This window comes from Hippocampus bargibanti, linkage group LG17 (assembly GCF_051943395.1).
Source record: "Hippocampus bargibanti isolate YZ-2025 linkage group LG17, ASM5194339v1, whole genome shotgun sequence".
NCBI lineage: Eukaryota > Metazoa > Chordata > Actinopteri > Syngnathiformes > Syngnathidae > Hippocampus > Hippocampus bargibanti.
The window spans coordinates 13,010,284-13,029,157 of NC_142750.1; the positions used below are offsets into that span (position 1 = coordinate 13,010,284).

The 18,874-nt window shown below is 44.1% G+C and overlaps 2 protein-coding genes across 2 annotated transcripts; both read right to left on the reverse strand.

Annotated features, from left to right (window-relative positions):
- Nucleotides 1–11,611: 11,611 nt before the first annotated feature.
- On the reverse strand, nt 11,612–14,326 carry proza (protein Z, vitamin K-dependent plasma glycoprotein a). Its single transcript, XM_089019344.1, is given in 11 exon segments — nt 11,612–12,317; nt 12,319–12,398; nt 12,486–12,603; nt 13,350–13,414; nt 13,417–13,467; nt 13,553–13,661; nt 13,663–13,688; nt 13,768–13,881; nt 13,957–13,981; nt 14,050–14,210; nt 14,311–14,326. Coding segments are annotated over 11 exon segments (1,224 nt in total). The 3' UTR covers nt 11,612–11,858.
- Nucleotides 14,327–14,337: 11 nt separating this feature from the next.
- LOC148885839 (coagulation factor X-like) lies at nt 14,338–18,874 on the reverse strand. Its single transcript, XM_089019345.1, has 9 exons — nt 18,640–18,874; nt 17,194–17,292; nt 16,437–16,597; nt 16,344–16,368; nt 16,145–16,258; nt 15,931–16,065; nt 15,733–15,848; nt 14,870–14,987; nt 14,338–14,777 (listed from the first exon to the last, which is right to left on the reverse strand). The coding sequence occupies exons 2-9, from the start codon at nt 17,273–17,275 to the stop codon at nt 14,338–14,340; spliced, it is 1,191 nt and encodes a 396-aa protein (XP_088875471.1). The 5' UTR covers nt 17,276–17,292; nt 18,640–18,874.

The window sequence follows — 18,874 nt, forward strand, 5'->3', positions numbered from 1 at the left end:
GGTTGGGGGGAGCAGGGACAACTCCCTGCGGCTCCATTGATTGTTTTGTATTGTATGTATTGTATTGCACCTTTGTGTGTGCATTTCTGTGAAGATTCTATGTGTTCGGGTGTGTGTTTCTGTGATCTGTTTGTGTATGTGATCAGCATGTGTGTGCGTTTGGGGGATGGGTTGACGCATGGATATAAATGGAAAGGGGAAGCAGGGACATTCCCGTTAACAAAAAAAAAATGTCTTGGTGCGTACAGTCCACACATGCGCCCACACTATAAGATACACACATACACGTTACGGACACATACAAATCCTACAGTGCACTATCCACCATCCTTCATAGTTGCTACTTACCATCATGTCAATCGCCGATTAAGTCCTCAGTGAACATATCCCACATACTTTTAGGTGTTAAGAAGTCAAAGATTCAAAACCCTAACATGAGGACTACGAGGCAGCGCCCATGATGTCCACAGATTAATCCAATTTCATACAGATACAGATACATCATAACATGTTTTCATCGAAATCTCGCTGGTGTGGCCATCTTAGAGTGTCTCGTTGTTGACTATGCAATGAGAAGAAGATTACAAAAATTACAAAGTGCAATGTGACAGCCGTGTTGGAAAAAATGTTTTCGAATAGCTCAATAAAGTGGGACATTATGTACTGAAGGAGTAATGCTCTAGAAAAATGTTTTATTTATCTAGCAAACCAGCTGTCTAGCTATCTATCTAGCTAGGTATCTATTACATATTACATATCGATTAGCTAGCTATCTAGTTTTCTATCTATTTGAGTTACTTTCGGGTTGAGTGAACACTGGCATGTGTGGCTGCCACTGCTCACCCAGAGAAAAACTTATCCTGTGACTGTAAAATGACCTTTTGTGTTTTAAAAAGGCGCTTGTAAATTAAACGTATTATTATTATTATTATTATTATTATTATTATTATTATTATTATTATTTCTGCAATTTCCAGTGGGAAAAGGTATTCTACACGCAGAGACACGGGATGTGGACCAGCGTGGCAGAGCCAATTTCAACCTCAAGAGTTGTCCACACAACCTCCTTGTCCACACAATCATGACACTTTTTACTAGCATGTGGGTCACTAGTGTCAAAGGCAGGACCCGGGGTCCACATCAGGCCCTCCACATCAATGTTTTCGGCCCACAAAAGCAAATCAAAGTTGTGAAATTCCATGATGCTTGCTAAAGACCGAACCAAAATTTCATTTTGCTGTATGTAAAGCACAATAATAGTCATTATTCTTGACTTCAAATTTGAAAACTAGCTCTTCATTCATTTGTTGTGTGCTCTATATGTAATATGTGGAGGGGATTAAACATTCTCATGGTTTCCCCAAATTCATAACGGCTGCCATGAGGAAACAGTAACTACAATGTGACCCTGGGCAAAAAAATGACTTTTACACCCTTGTGTTACAGAATGCTCTTTTTCCAGCACACACCCCCAACCAGTTCCTTTCCTCATGACAATGTCTGCCACATGCAGGCTCCCGAGGGCATTCCAGAAGAGCGTTTGTTTCAGGCGGCATTGTTACAAACGTGTGTGTGCCTGGAATAAAGAATGACACCTCACCTCCTAACAATGATGGAGCGCTTTGCACTCCCCAAAATAAACTAACGTGTGGTGGGGGAGGGGGTGAAACTGGATCACGCCAGAGCTTTACACCAAGATTCTTTTTTTTTTTTTTTTGGGGGGGGGGGGATCGTGGGTGATGCTGAATACATCAATGCAAAACAACAACAAATCATTTGGGCTTCATGCAGTCTTATACCCCCACCCCCACCACCTTCTACCCCAATGCATCCGTCATGAGCAATTTATGGTGACATGAGGAACACCACCGACCTTTTATTTTGTTAAATCGAGTAGTAGATGGAGTAGCAAGTAGATCCTCGGGTGGGTGGACGAGTGTTGTGGGGTGCTGGTGCGCAGCGTCGATCAGACTCCGTGCTCCAAATGTCACATTTCGGAAAAAAACCTCGTCGCCCGCTTCGACTATCCTCAACCACACGCGCGCCGTCGGCGCAGATGCTTCCGACTGCCTCGCTTACGGAACCAGCGGTGGTCTAATAGCAGATGTCCAGCGACTCCGCTGACCCCTGCAGCCGCGGTTGTGTCCCGACAGGTCCGACACTGACGAGGGTGGTTATTTCTTTTTCTACCCGTCTCCCTGCCAATCAAATCCTTTGCTTATGCATCTTGAGGAAAATAAAGCAAGGAAGCCTTGCTAGTCCGGTTCAAGTCCAGTTCGACACTCGTTGCCGCTCAACGACTGAGCGCCACGCAAAAATTGCGATCCGAATAAAGCGCTTGAAGATTAGCCCACGGCACCCCCCAACCCCGCCCCCACGCCGCCTTTCCGCCTCTGCGCATGTTCACACACACACACACACACACACACACACACACACACACACACACACACACACACACACACACACACACACACACACACACACACACACAACACCACACACACAACACACACACACACACACACACACACACACGAACACACACACACACACACACACACACGTAAACGCACCGAGAAGACAAATTCACTCCATGGTTGTTGGAGATGAATTTGAAATGACTGATTTGCCGCCCACACCACCGTTACTACTCTCCTCTTTCTTTATATTTGGTTATATTTGTTAACGCACGCGCAGTCAGGTTCATATATTGACACGCACGATTTGGGGAGTGGTGATAAATTCCATAATTGTATTTTCCCCCCTTGGTCACAATTTAGCATCGATATGTCTGATTGATTGATTGATTGATTGATTGATTGATTGATTGATTGATTGATTGATTGATTGATTGATTGATTGATTGATTGATTGACAAATTGTCAGATGAGTGACAGATGTAAAGAATCAATGGAAGATTGGGGATACAGTTTCTCACCTTGTGTAGTGTTATAATAATTTTTATTTCATTTTGATTTTTTTTTTTTTATTGTACACATTTTAATTAGTAATTTGAGCCAGTTAGTTTTTGCTTAGGTTTGATCTTTTTGGAAAATATTTCATGTTAATTATCAATGGCTTTCATGGTATTATTATTGATGAAAAGGTTTCTTCAGCCGTCATCTGTACTTCTTTGAAGGTGTTGGACATTTCGCTTCTTATCCAAGATGCTTCTTCAGCGAACTACAGTCTTACTGGTAGTTTCGGCCCTATATTTATATATCCCTACTGTCCAGGCATGGCGGAGCCGGACTATGCTATGATAGGTGCCTGCTCTCTGGTTGGGGGGAGCAGGGACAACTCCCTGCGGCTCCATTGATTGTTCCTATTGTCCTGACTAACGACTGGCCGGATTGCCCTATTTGCTCTCACCTCAACAGCATTACTAATCCTGTGTTGCCTTAGCAGGCTGTTGTACGAACGATCCAAATTGAACCTCACCCCACCATATCGGTTTAGTGAAGGATTTAGCTGTTTTATGAAAATCGCTTCTTTTACTCCCCTTTCTAACCATCTATGTTCTTTCGCTAAGATTTTAACCTCATTGTCATCAAATGAGTGGTTGCTAGCTTTTAGGTGGATATGTACTGCCGATTGAGGCCCACTGTTTTCCAAGTCTCCTTGTTGCAACACACCTGATTCAACTGAGCAGATTCGATGTAAGGCTTCCGCAGAGCTTGGTGATTATCTGATCATTTGAATCAGGTGTATTGTAACAGGGATACTTGGAAAACATGCAATGTCGATGAAACTGCTGCTCTAAGTCAAAGTCAAAGTCAGCTTTATTGTCAAATATGCTAATATGCATGACATACAGCACAGATGAAATTACTGTCCTCTCGGACCCAGCGTGCAAGGCACTTATAATTACTTAACAAACATAAACATGAAAATGCCAATTTGCCGGGAGAGGGGAGCCGCTGCGTGTTCACGCGCCGCCATCTTGGGGATTTTTTTTTTGAAAAAATAACAAATATGACAACACAAAGACACAGAGTCATTCATTCTTCAGGACTTGCTGTACCCTCTTTGTGATGACATGAAGCCAACCAACCAGAGTTGGAGTTGGCAACCCAAGGTTTACTCGAAGACGCTGGTAAGATCAGAGTTTTCGTGAATTATGATTGGCTCGTCACATGATTAGCTTGTCACTAGCCAATCATCGTATCACTAGCCGGTAGTGACAAGAGCATACTGGCCAGAGCTAGCACACTGTATCGGTAGTGAGCTGCATAAGAAAATATATTGTGGTGTCGATTTAACAGCGGTTTTGTCAACCCACAATGTCTGAAGGAGAAGAAAGGGATTTGGTTTGATATATACTATTAAAGCCATTTAAAAGGCGGACGTTTCAAGAAGAAAATGCACATCACTAAGAAAGGTTGGTCAGTTATTTCCTGGCTAATGGTACCCTCTAGTGGACTTGTAGTAAATAACTCCACACTTTTTTTTCAGTCAGGATTGATTCAGACATCGCACTACTGAAGGCCTAGAGATGATATCCACGGCCCTCAAATCTATTCCATTAAAAAAAAACATTTTGTTCACCAAAAATGTTATGTATATTTTTTTACAATTTGACTTTTTTCGCGACTTTAATAACCTTGTGGTGTCTTGCTATCGCTGCTGACGTTTATGATTTGTATTGGGGCCTCAGCTGCTTCAGTCCATCAAAATGGGGGGTTGGGAGGGCTTTAAGAAGCTGACACCTCCGCCCCCCCCATCCCCACCCCTTAGCAGGATAACCATCTTTCCTTGCCGCCTCATTTGTGGCCATGTTATGAAAAAAAGGGTAAGTTGCAGTGTGGTTCTGGTGTTAAATCAGCTGACTAATAATCAGTGCATCTCCCCAGCCACTTCAATTGTACAAGACCGGGAGCATAATACTTGTTTGCATGACTACTTAAAATCATTTCGGGGACGAGCCAGTCACCCTTGACACCCTTGCACTTGATCCGGGGTCAGGAACCTATGGCTTGCGAGCCATATATGGCTCTTGTGATGATTGCATATGGCTTGCCGATAAAACTAAATACATATTCTCGTTTTTTTTTTTTTTTTTTTTTTTTTTTTGCCGTTCATTTCCTGTTGGGGCTGCAGTTGGCGGAAAGCACAATTTTGATTGGATGACACTGACCTGGTTGGCCGAAAGCGCCACGTTGATTGGATGAGAGTGGCCGTCATATTGAAACAGGTAAACGCCCCTTTAAATGAGCCCAACGAGTGCACTTCAGCTTGAATGCACCTGAGCATTCACCTTTCAGGAGAGAAAAAGTTCTGATTCTGGTTTGCAATGAAACAATACCATCGATGAAACAGTCGAATGTCTGTGACATCTTAACAAGCCCCATGTTAACGTTAGCATAAATATACTTCTGCGAGAAGATATTGCAGATAGCAAGTGTGGAAGCTTATGAGCCGTGTGCAGGCTAGCTAGCAGTAACTTCGCCTGTGGACCGGCAAGTTGAATTTTTACCAATCACAAGGAACGGAAAACCATTCATGTTAAAGGTGAGTACTCTCATAAAAGTTATTTGAAATAATACATTCTGACATTTTGTTGAAAAGTGGCCGCGCGCGTTTGTGTGTGCGCGTACGGGCTCGCTCAAACTATGGTCTGCAGATTGTATCATGGTCACTGATGTTGGTAATATAAAGTCTCTCTTTTCTTTTTCGTGCTCAAACTATGGTCTGCAGATTGTATCATGGTCATGCATTGACATCTACGCTTCCAACCGTGAGGCTTCAGGGTCACATTAAAGAAGCCAATGAAGGACTTCTGCTTCATTTAGTGTTCATGCTAGACTAACAGAGTGCTCATGTGATGGACTCAGACGTTGACTTGCAAACTCTGAAGCCGATTTAGGATTATGTGTCGAACAATAGTTCGTTTTGTTTTAGACAAAAACAACTACATCAGCTTCCACAGACAGACCCCGAGATAAAAGACAGGATGTTTTAAATATGACAGGACGCAGGTGTCCAAAATTATCCAGAAGAGAGTCTAATTTTAAACACACACACACACACGCGCGCACACACACACTCAACACACACACACACACACACACACACACACACACACACACACACACACACACACACACACACACACACACACACACACACACACACACACACACATACACACATTTTGACTCAAACATGCATTTTTTCTTACAAGGTAATAGCGTCTGTTTCCATTCTGTCTGACATCCCCCCTCATGTTTTTGTCCTGGTTAGTTGGGCATGAGAGCCCGGAGAACCCCCATCTTAGATTTGGCAGTATTATGAGTAGAATTAGTTTATGTGATTTTTGTGTTTTTTTGTGGGGGGATCTTCTGAAGTCTGCCTTATTTGAAGTCTGCTGAGCAACATGCAAATGTGTCACAATTGTCAAAACGTTTCAAAGTCATTCTAATATATTTATTCACACTAGTTACGTATGTCTAACTAAGATGGACTGCCAACCATTCAATTTTAAATTATAATTGCCTTTCTGACTGCTTTTATGTTTTTGTTTCCAGTTATTGGATTTATCCAATCATGTAGATAAGCATCCATCTATTCATCCATCAATCTGTTAACTCATTCACTGCCATTCCCAAATTTATTTGTGAATTGAAAAGCATGACATTGAGCCCCATTCCCGAATTTGTTCGGGTTTTGTTTTTTTCTTGCGGTGGTGTGCGTTTCAAGCTTCGGTCAAACCTCTGGCAATTTTATTTCCTACCCATGAGGCGGCAGCATTTACCTTTTGTACAGCCGCCCCTCTGCATCAAAGATGCAGATAACTCGACAATCAATTAAGCTAGAAAAAAAAACATTTTTTCTGACGAAAGAAGAGTCTAAGGTTTCTTACACCTCATGGAATGTTTATGTAGTCCTAAAAGTCAATATTCTGTGGGTCCTGCAATTTGAATGAAAATGACAAAAACCCTGGCACTGGAGTGGACACATTTTTGCACATGTTTGACAGTGAATGAGTTAAAGAGCAAGTCATCATTAGCATAGGAGTGTTATTGTAATTACAGTAAAGTCTCGTTATATCGATATTCAAGGGAGTCCGAAAAAATATCGATATAACCGGGACTATCGATATATCCGACCCTGTTTGCATGTAATTTTCTCCGTGCGTGCATAGAAATAGTATCGATATAACCGGGACTATCGTTATATCCGATATCGATATAACGAGACTTTACTGTACATTAACATTCAAATTATTTAGCTATGTGTCGTTGACTGCGCAGTGAGTAATACAGATCTACTTCCATATATTAGATATCACACATGCTAGCCGGTAAGTTTAAGACAAGCTAATAGCAAGATTGAGCATTTTGCCATCAGAAAATGCTTTGTAGAACCTTTTGTTCATACTCTGAGACAATAGAGCTCAACTAAAACTCGGAAGCTAATCTGAGCTTTATCAACAATGACGGCCTAAACCCTTCGGCTGTTGCTTACCTATTTTGCGGTCATGACCTTTCTAGTAGCTGAACCTCACAGATGGTTGGCACATATGATAGGTCAGGTCTTCTCAAATGTTCTAAAACCGGTACATACAATGTTACAAAAACGTCACCAAAGAGCACTGTCACGAGTGCTCTCGCACAGAGATATGCACGTGAGTCTTACTTTGGCTGCTCAGTCACAGTCCAAATCTGATTCTCCTTGATTCGGTGAGTCTGACTAGGGTCTGCATGTTTCTGAAATGGCTGTCAACAGGATTTAACCCTTGCCGCGTCAGAGTGAGGTCAGGAGAATAAAGGCGCGTTGAAGGAGTTCCCTTCCTTCTCTGTCACCCAAATGCCGTGACCATACATTGAAAGTGACTTATTGTTCTTTAAGATCCAAAGGCCTTGACGACTAGTGGATCTCCATGATCAGAAAGCTCTTTTTTTTTATCAGCATCAGACAATAAATATCTGAGCCAAATTGTGGCTTTGTCATTGTTTGCTGCAGTAGTAGTCATTAGCTACAAATTAGGAGCCACAATGCACAAAAGGTATTTAAAATTGTATTTACAATCTGCAAAATGGAGCGGTCCCAAGCCCGGATAAATACAGAGGGTTGTGTCAGGAAGGGCATCCGACGTAAAAGCTTGGCCAAAACAAACATGCAAATCACACCTCTGAAGATGGAGGACACTGATTCGCTGTGGTGACCCGTGAAAGAAAAAGACCAAAGGAAAAGAAGATAATGTAGACTTGTCCGACATGATTCTCCTATCACCAATCTAACGACTCGACTTTTGATGTGAGATACAATATTGAGAATACAAAACATCCACCCATCCATTTTCCAGACCACTTTATTCTCATTAGGGTCGTGGGGGGTGCTGGACCCTATCCCAGCCCTCTTCGGGCACGAAGCGGAGGACACCCTAAATTGGTTGCCAGCATATCGCAGGGAACACAGAGACAAACAACCATTCCCGCTCGCGCTCACACTCGCACCTAGGGACAATTTAGAGTGTTCAATCAGCCTATCATCAATGATTTTTGGATATGGGAGAAAACCGGAGGACCCGGAGAAAACCCACGCGGGCCCGTAGAACATCACTCGACGACCGAGACACCCGGAATACAAATATATAAAGTGACAAATGGATATGTAAATTTACTTCACACAAATGCATTCTGTGATGTCACGAGAGGCTGGGTCCTGGAGGGGAAATATATTCCCCTAACATGGCTTCACCCAGAGAGAGAGTTTTTGGCCCCATCTGGTGGAAGGCAGCAATCCAAACCCCACACCTGTGGCTGATCACGGCTTGATCGTCATGCAAGGCTTTTAAGGCAGAGAGCCTCTGAGTGTGGTGGCGGGGAGACAAGCGCCATTGTGTGTGGAGAAAAACAGAGAAACTGATTGCTGCAGGAACTTGTTGCCATTTGGGACCATACGACGGAACACTGAATTTGGACCCTTGCTAGGCTACCTAGGAAGGACGTCAAGAGGGGTGAGGCCTAGAAATACATGGGAGAGAACCCCATCTTCAGTTTCACCTCAAAAGAGACTTTGTTATACTTTGAGAATTGGAAGGGACACTATTCTTGCCTTTTTTTGCTTGTGAATTCCCCCTGAAACTCTTTATTAAAATCCTTGTTTGCATTCAAACCTGTCGCCCATTGCACTCCTTGTCCTGCCCCGCTGAGAGCTAGCCTCTCATGACCTTACAATTCATAAAAATGTACTATATAAGGAAATCCAATCGTTTTATTATTCCCATTTGCCTCATTCACTCTGCGCATGCTAATTAGCAGGTGTTAGCATTCTATGGTTGAATTATGGTCGGCCTCCATTGTTTTCCGAATAGCGCGTTCGCAAAAGCCCTGTTAGAATGCTGACTTGAAGTATTTGATTCAATCCCCTCGCCTGCTTTCAGTGAGCGTGTCTGGAATTACAGCAATGGGGTTATGTAAAAGCTGCAGCTTGCCTCTCTCTCCCTGTCTCTCTCTGTGTGTATGTCTCTCTCTCTGTCTGTCTCTCTCTCTCCCTGTCTCTCCATTTCTCTCTGTCTGTATTGCTCTCTATTTCTCCCTCTCTATCTTTCTCTTTTTCTCTCTCTTCTATTTCTCTCTCCCCCTCTCTCTCTGTGTCTCTCCCCCTATCTATCACACCACGCATTGACCTCTTAGGTGTTGCCTCCACCCTCATTGCACAATTGCCCAAATCAAATGGAAACTGACATGGGGTACAAATTGACATGGAGGGTACATTTTTTTAAGGGGATGGAGGGAAAATCATCTTGTTAGAACCCTGCGTGTCGAATCAGACACCACAAAGACAGATAATCCCCTAGAAAAAAAATCTGTTTTGGGGCTACGTGCATACGTGTTATGCATATACGTATTTAGCACATGTGAGGATTTGGGGTCACAGTATGGGGATGGATTACTGATTTAGTAGGACAGCAGACAGATTTTATCTTCATGAGCGGCACACTTTCACCTCTGTGGATGACATCATCAGATCCAGTAGAGTGCAACGGCCAATACATACATGGTATACTAGTCACACCTTGAACTCAATTTACTTGTATGCCAAATCTAAATTACCCCCCATTGAAAAGAACTGAAATGCCATTGCCAAACACACTACACATTCCATACCATTTGTTGTCAAGATGAAAATATAAAAAATGAAAGTAAATGTATTTTATAAATGAGGCTGAGGAATTCTAGTTGCCTGTGACCATTTGTGGCATCGAGAAGATGACAAACTAAATGTTAGAATAAGACTTAAGGTGAGGAGACCTGTAGCATCACTTTTGACAGTCCAGTAAATGTATAAGGATGACATGAACAAAGCCAGCAAGAGGAAATTGGCAGTACAGACGCAAGGAAGGAAGGAGCTTCTCTCATAAATCTGCAGTGAGACGAGAGAGTGAAGGAGCAGGCCCATTTTTGGGCTTAAGGAGCCATCTCCTAGGCGAGAGCCATGGCAACAGCCACTGTGGGCCCCCAGCATTCAACCCTCTCCATTTCAAAAGTGGCAGGTCAGGTTTTTTTTTTTTTTTTACTAAGGTGGTGGTGGTGGGGGGTAATTGAACTTGCCTGGCGTTCCCTTGCATTGCCCTATGCGACATGATCACCAAAGGTAGGGAGGCTGTGTGAAGACTGCAGAGTGGGAGGGAGAGTCTGTGGGAAAATGTTGCCAAAGAACAGTGCAGCGAGCACAGCTGAGTCAAATGCAGCCTGTAAAAGGGGGAAAGCATGAATTTGTCTTGAATGTTGGTTATTTGTTATGCAAAATAAGCATACATCCAATATTATCTGCTTGGTTAGTTATTTTTGTGTGTCGTTAATATTTGAATCCCATTACAGAATTGACGTAAAACACTAACATCTGTCCAGTAGTTTTTTTATTTATTTTGTGGTGTACTGATAAATACAGAGGGTTGTGTCAGGAAGGGCATCCGACGTAAAAGCTTGGCCAAAACAAACATGCGGATCAAACCTCTAAAGATGGAGGACACTGATTTGCTGTGGCGACCCCTCGAAGGGAAAAGCCGAAAGGAAAAGAAGAAGAAGAGGTGTACTGTAAATTAAAAGGATTCACATGTTTGTTTTGGCCAAAATTCGATATCGGATGCCCTTCCTGACACAACCTTCCATATTTATCTTGGGACCGCCACAATAAGACAGTGGGTTGTGTGACCATGTGGCTACACTGATTCGCTTTGGTGATCCCTGAAGGAAAAAGCCGAAAGGAAAATAAGACTGGAAATTAAAAGGAGCCTTTCTATTATTTTGTTATATACACGAGTAAACCTTGAATCACTTTTGGTTTACATTGACAAATCCATTCCAGAAACCTGTTTGAAAATCAATTCGGTCGAATACCAAAACATTTTCCATTATAATCAATGTATGCTTTTTATTTTATCGTGATTGAACAATATAAACATGGGTGCTCACAATGGAACGCTACATGAGTGTAATGTGTCGTCGGTCAAAACGAGACGTGACGTTTCAGTGACGTAACAGGAAGCGGAGGGGAGTCGAGTGGTGCATTCAGTTTGTTGAGAGACGATTTTCGTTTCTAAATGTATGTCTAAATATTGACATTAAATTCCATGTTGAAAAAAAGTGCCACAAAAAACACTGGGGGACAACGTGTAGTTTATTTGCGTTCTGATGGTCGCATGCATGTCTGTTTAACAAGTACACTTTGAAAGCGGTATCATGCAGTGAGTGCGTCACCTGAACGTTTACTTTACTGGTGCGCCACCTTGCGGATAAATAATAAAACTGCACACAGCTAATACCGTAATGGTTTGAGGTTAACGTGTTTAAACATTGAATCAAGTTACCTCAGTGAACGGCTTCTAAACATGGACGGCGAAGCGACTACAGCGAGTTCATGAGCGACTGAATCCATCCAAGATGTCGGGAGACTTTCTGAAAGACGAACCCTTTGCCGCACTCGGCCCCCGGCGGTTGGCTGACCACGCCGGTGAGGAAGAACACCTCCCTGTACAAAGTGAGCAGAGGGCTTCCGGAGCTCACGCTGCAATCGGCGTTGGCACGTGCGGCCGTGCAGCCCATCTTGTTATTCATCAGATTGGGATGTGTCTCCAGGCACTGAGGCAGGTTTTTGTACGCCAACTGGTTCAGGGTGAGCTGGCCCTGGAAGGACGTCGCTCCCGCCTCGGGGTCTTTCCAGCCCGTGACGGTGGCGGGGAGCTCGCCAGATGTCAGGATGCTGTCGGCAAAGTCTTTCTCGGGGAGGCACACGGACGTCACTTCCCTATTGAAGATGATGCGGTCACGCAGCTCCACCACGGCCAGGTCGTTGTCAGGGAGACCGCGCCACGTAGCGAGGATGCGGGTGGATGACTTTGACGTAAAGCGTCTGTTCGCTGTCCTCGTTGGTGATCTTACGCTTACCTGAACAAAGGAATGCACCAAATATGTGTCGTGTAAAAGCTGCTTTCAAATCGTGACCCTTTACGTTCAGCGCTTGCGTGTACTGACCCACAGCCACTTGGAAGGAGCTGTACTTGCTGGCACACTGCGCTGAGGTCAGCACCAAGTTCTCCTTGAGAATGACGCCACTGCAGAAACCTTCCGACTGGGAACTCTTCAGAAGGGCCTGCGAGCCACAACAACACAGTTCGGTTCTTAATATAATTAAATGTTACAAAATTGAGCCCGTTGTTTCTATGAAATAAGGGATGCGACTATGAATCATTGTATTCATATTTTGAATCGTGATACTAATATGATAATTTGACTTGATTTCTCCCACACAGAGACGTTTGCAATTGGCAGCAGCAAATTTGAGGTAGTCGAGTGTTTTGCACACCAGCCTCACAGTGTAGAGGTCGTGAGATCAAGACCCGGTGCAGCCTCACTGTGTGGAGTTTAGGTTTTCTCCAGGTCCTCCGGTTTCCTCCCACATTCCAAAAACATGCATGGCAGGCTGATTGAACACTCCAAATTGTCCCTAGGTGTGAATGCGAGAGTCAATGGTTGTCTGTCTCTGTGTAGCCTGCGATTGGCAAGCAACCAATTCAGGGTGTCCCCAGCTTCGTGCGTGACGACAGTTGAGATAGGCTCCAGCGACCCTCGTAAGGATGAACCTATTTGGAAAATGGATGGATGGACGAAAAGAAAAATCAAACCCCATAATGGTTCCCGAGTAATTTTGGATCACTATTTCAGACAACAGATTTATAATTAATGTGACATTTTACAACATGTCTATTTTTGGGGATGTGGGAGGAAAACAGAGTACCCCGTAGAAAACCCAGAAAAACAAATTGCATAGCAGCTGTGATGGCGGGTCAGGACAACAAGGCAGCATTTTTTTATGTGCACGTGTGCGCGGTTTTCTACCTGCCAGGGACACTCCCCAGAGGCGCAGGCAAGTCCCTGAAAATTGTTGCGGTTGATGTGGGTGTCTGTCGGGTCTCCCACTGGCTCAGACTGTGAACCTTCCCGCATGGATATCGGACTGACGATGAGAAAAAAAGTGTGTGATTATTATGTGTTTATTTCTTCCTTTCATATCACGGTTGAGGTAATGTGAACGCACGTACCCGCCGGCTCGCACTTGTTTCTGTCTGTTCGATGGAGCTTCCACCCCCGGGCGCAGGAACACTCGTAGGAGGTGTAGCCCGGTTTACAGAACTGGGAGCAGCCTTTGTCCCTTCTCCAAGGTGCAAAGGGTTTGGTCTGACGTGAGGACAAACGAACAAATTGACACAAGATTTGCTTGGGGGAATCACCCAGGTTGTCTAAACAACTAACTCACCGGTCTCACAGTGGACCCCTGAGAAGCCCGCCTTGCAGACGCAGTCGTAGCCCCCCACGCTGTCAGAGCACAGGGCGCCGTTCTTACAAGGATTCTCCGCGCACTGGTCTCCATCTTAAGGTACGCGAAACAGAACATTTACTGGAAACGTACCACCATGAAGTGACAGGGAGCAGGTGCGGCACTTACCGATGTAGACGGACCAGAAGATGTCCTGGAAAAGAAGGTGAAGGTGATGAGTGAATGCATGAAGAATAGGACGAGGAAGCGCGAGGATCTCACCGTGCGGTACGAGTCCTGGAAGTGCTTGCGGGCCTCCTCGTAGGTGCACACCCTCTCCATGCAGGCCTGCTCCAACGTGGACGGCTGCTGCTTGCCGGTGCCATCGACGCTCCTCTTTTGACGCCAGATCATCGAGCTGGCCTCCTGCTTGTCCAAGAACACTGCAGAACAAGAAAGCGGGAGAGCATTACATAAAATATGGGCTTCATTCAGAACACCTTCTTGGCTTATTTATTGTTCCCTGCTGGGTTCTATGATGACTGATGGACATCCACATTGTTCTCTAATTCATAACAGGTTGACAATTTGGACTAGATGAAGAAAAAAAAAGCAAAAGATGATGGCTTCATTTTTGAATACAAATCTGTCTGCGGCCGTGCAGCCCATCTTGTTATTCATCAGATTGGGATGTGTCTCCAGGCACTGAGGCAGGCTTTTGTACGCCAACTGGTTAAGGGTGAGCTGGCCCTGGAAGGACGTCGCTCCCGCCTCGGGGTCTTTCCAGCCCGTGACGGTGGCGGGGAGCTCGCCGGATGTCAGGATGCTGTCGGCAAAGTCTTTCTCGGGGAGGCACACGGACGTCACTTCCCTATTGAAGATGATGCGGTCACGCAGCTCCACCACGGCCAGGTCGTTGTCAGGGAGATCCGCCACGTAGCGAGGATGCGGGTGGATGACTTTGACGTAAAGCGTCTGTTCGCTGTCCTCGTTGGTGATCTTACGCTTACCTGAACAAAGGAATGCACCAAAACCAATATGTGTCGTGTAAAAGCTGCTTTCAAATCGTGACCCTTTACGTTCAGCGCTTGCGCGTACTGACCCACAGCCACTTGGAAGGAGCTGTACTTGCTGGCACACTGCGCTGAGGTCAGCACCAAGTTCTCCTTGAGAATGACGCCACTGCAGAAACCTTCCGACTGGGAACTCTTCAGAAGGGCCTGCGAGCCACAACAACACAGTTCGGTTCTTAATATAATTAAATGTTACAAAATTGAGCCCGTTGTTTGTATGAAATAAGGGATGCAACTATGAATCATTGTATTCATATTTTGAATCGTGATACTAATATGATAATTTGACTTGATTTCTCCCACACAGAGACGTTTGCAATGGGCAGCAGCAAATTTGAGGTAGTCGAGTGTTTTGCACACCAGCCTCACAGTGTAGAGGTCGTGAGATCAAGACCCGGTGCAGCCTCACTGTGTGGAGTTTAGGTTTTCTCCAGGTCCTCCGGTTTCCTCCCACATTCCAAAAACATGCATGGCAGGCTGATTGAACACTCCAAATTGTCCCTAGGTGTGAATGCGAGAGTCAATGGTTGTCTGTCTCTGTGTAGCCTGCGATTGGCAAGCAACCAATTCAGGGTGTCCCCAGCCTCGTACGTGACGACAGTTGAGATAGGCTCCAGCGACCCTCGTAAGGATGAACCTATTTGGAAAATGGATGGATGGACGAAAAGAAAAATCAAACCCCATAATGGTTCCCGAGTAATTTTGGATCACTATTTCAGACAACAGATTTATAATTAATGTGACATTTTACAACATGTCTATTTTTGGGGATGTGGGAGGAAACCAGAGTACCCGGAGAAAACCCAGAAAAACAAATTGCATAGCAGCTGTGATGGCGGGTCAGGACAACAAGGCAGCATTTTTTTATGTGCACGTGTGCGCGGTTTTCTACCTGCCAGGGACACTCCCCAGAGGCGCAGGCAAGTCCCTGAAAATTGTTGCGGTTGATGGTGGACTGTCTGGTCTCCCACTGGCTCAGACTGTGAACCTTCCCGCATGGATATCGGACTGACGATGAGAAAAAAAGTGTGTGATTATGTGTTTATTTCTTCCTTTCATATCACGGTTGAGGTAATGTGAACGCACGTACCCGCCGGCTCGCACTTGTTTCTGTCTGTTCGATGGAGCTTCCACCCCGGTGCGCAGGAACACTCGTAGGAGGTGTAGCCCGGTTTACAGAACTGGGAGCAGCCTTTGTCCTTCTCCAAGGTGCAAAGGGTTTGGTCTGACGTGAGGACAAACGAACAAATTGACACAAGATTTGCTTGGGGGAATCCCCCAGGTTGTCTAAACAACTAACTCACCGGTCTCACAGTGGACCCCTGAGAAGCCCGCCTTGCAGACGCAGTCGTAGCCCCCCACGCTGTCAGAGCACAGGGCGCCGTTCTTACAAGGATTCTCCGCGCACTGGTCTCCATCTTAAGGCACGCGAAACAGAACATTTACTGGAAATGTACCACCACGAAGTAACCCAAGTGACAGAGAAGCAGGTGCGGCACTTACCGATGTAGACGGACCAGAAGATGTCCTGGAAAAGAAGGTGAAGGTGATGAGTGAATGCATGAAGAATAGGACGAGGAAGCACGAGGATCTCACCGTGCGGTACGAGTCCTGGAAGTGCTTGCGGGCCTCCTCGTAGGTGCACACCCTCTCCATGCAGGCCTGCTCCAACGTGGACGGCTGCTGCTTGCCGGTGCCATCGACGCTCCTCTTTTGACGCCAGATCATCGAGCTGGCCTCCTGCTTGTCCAAGAACACTGCAGAACAAGAAAGAGGGAGAGCATTACATAAAATATGGGCTTCATTCAGAACACCTTCTTGGCTTATTTATTGTTCCCTGCTGGGTTCTATGATGACTGATGGACATCCACATTGTTGTCTAATTCATAACAGGTTGACAATTTGGACTAGATGAAGAAAAAAAAAGCGAAAGATGATGGCTTCATTTTTGAATACAAATCTGTTTATTATTTAGCACTAAACAATACCAAATTAACAATAATTGCTTTGTAAAGAATAATTGGGAAAGAATCGAATTCAGAAGACACTGCTTCACCCTGACAAGGGCCGCTGGGCATGGGGGAGCCTATCCGAGCTGTCTTAGGGCAGTAAGCGGTGCATACCCTGAACCTTTTGATAGCCAATCACAAGCCAAACAGAGATAAACAAACATCCATGATCATAATCACAGCTAAGGAAACGTTTGAATGTTCAATCAGCCTGCCTTGCATGTTTTTGGAATGTGGGAGGAAACCTGACTACCCAGAAAAAAACCCCACAGAGGCTACTAGAGAACATGCAGCCTCAATACAGGAAGGCAGAGCCAGAATCGAACAGTACATCTACACCTCACCTGTTTGCAGTGGGGTCTGCAAGGCTGCCACGGCCCCTACCAGTAGCCACACAAGAGCGCCGATCGTGGTGCGGGAGTGCATGGTTTGATGCCGAAGTCCTAAAAATGACACGGCACAAAAACTTGGCGATTCAGAAGACAGGAACTCTTTTCAGTCTTTCGGATAACATTCGAAAATCAGCAGCTCAAAACATCCTGTTTGAGGCCATTTTAACCCTCATATTATGTTAAGGGATCAATTTAACCGTTTACATTTTTGTGTTGACTAAAGCACTGGATATCCTTTCCTTTTCCTTTTCTTTCTTCAAAACAGTTCTAAAATATCCCAATTGGATGGAAAATATGTTGGCGCCGCTCTTTTGAAGTATGCTTACAACTTCTCAGAAACAGTTGTTGCTGATGTTACCTATTATTTGACTGTTTTGTGTGGCTTTTTACATACAGTACGGGTAAAAATGACCCACAACATAATCAACATCGTTTTTTTCAACATAATATGAGGGTTAGAACTTTGAATTCTGAGATAAAAGTGAGAATCATACAAACTTTTTTTCTTCGTTGGCCCTAATCATCTTCTGTACATTTCATTTAATAAAATACAAAATATTTTTACATACGCTATATAAAACGTGAGATTTGTTACCATTTTGTCTGGGCATATTCCACTCCAAACACATTTTAATGTTGATTTAAGACATTTTTTATGTAACACATCATATATTTCCTTTTTTTTTGTACCCTAAAGACATTTCAGAAAGAGTCCTCTTGTTGCTGAACCTACCCTTCATTTATAACAACTAATAAATATATATATATATATATATATATATATATATATATATATATATATATATATATATATATATATATATATATATATATATTATTACTATTATAAAACGAGTTAAAAACAGGCCCTGATTTAAAATTTGAGGGGAAAAAAATATATATAAATATGTTTGCATCTCTGATTCAATAAATGTTGAACCGTGTTTTTATAACAACAAATAACACCGAATATTTTAAAACCCGTGAGTTATAAAAAAAACTGTCAAAACGAAATGAACAAAATATTTTCCGAATCCAAATGAGCGTTATAACAACAGTCAATGTTGTCTTCGATTTGACAGTCCAGAATGTCCAAAATAAATAAAAAACACAATTATTCTCCGTTCGATGTGACCGTGCAAATTCCTGCCATGTTGCCGTTTGTTGACTTGCAAAACACGACGCCCTTCCTTCAGCATCGAGTGCATCCATACAAGGCCGAACACCAAAAGTCATCTTGAGCTTATGGGTCCGTCAATTGCTGCTTAGCCTTTAGCATTAGCTCGCACGAAATATAGATAGAATGTCGACCGACCCAAACAAACGAGGGGCAAAATACAAATAAATCTCGTCAGTACCGTGATGTCACATTCGGGGATTCGACCTGTCATGACTCACCTCGTGCAAAACAAAGACAAGTGGGTCGCGTTTTCGAAGCTGTCACCTTCGAACACACAGAACTGGGCCGGAAGATTGGGTGGTCCTGCGTCCGAAAACGTCGAACCACAACACCACTATGGCAAGCGAAGATATGATACACAATAGATTTATTTTGAAAAGCACTGTTGGACGTTTTTCAAAATAAACGCCAATCCCCACTAAGCATCCGAAGCATTTTACGGAGCGTCGTACA

What these genes read in the sequence shown, in the direction of transcription:
- LOC148885839 (XM_089019345.1), bottom strand. Translation starts at nt 17,275, where the DNA reads ATGCACTCCCGCACCACGATCGGCGCTCTTGTGTGGCTACTGGTAGGG. An exon ending in TCCAGGACTCGTACCGCACG is followed by an intron (nt 16,369 to 16,436) that starts GTGAGATCCTCG and finishes CTTCTTTTCCAG; the next exon opens with GACATCTTCTGGTCCGTCTA. An exon ending in AGGGGTCCACTGTGAGACCG is followed by an intron (nt 16,066 to 16,144) that starts GTGAGTTAGTTG and finishes TCCTCACGTCAG; the next exon opens with ACCAAACCCTTTGCACCTTG.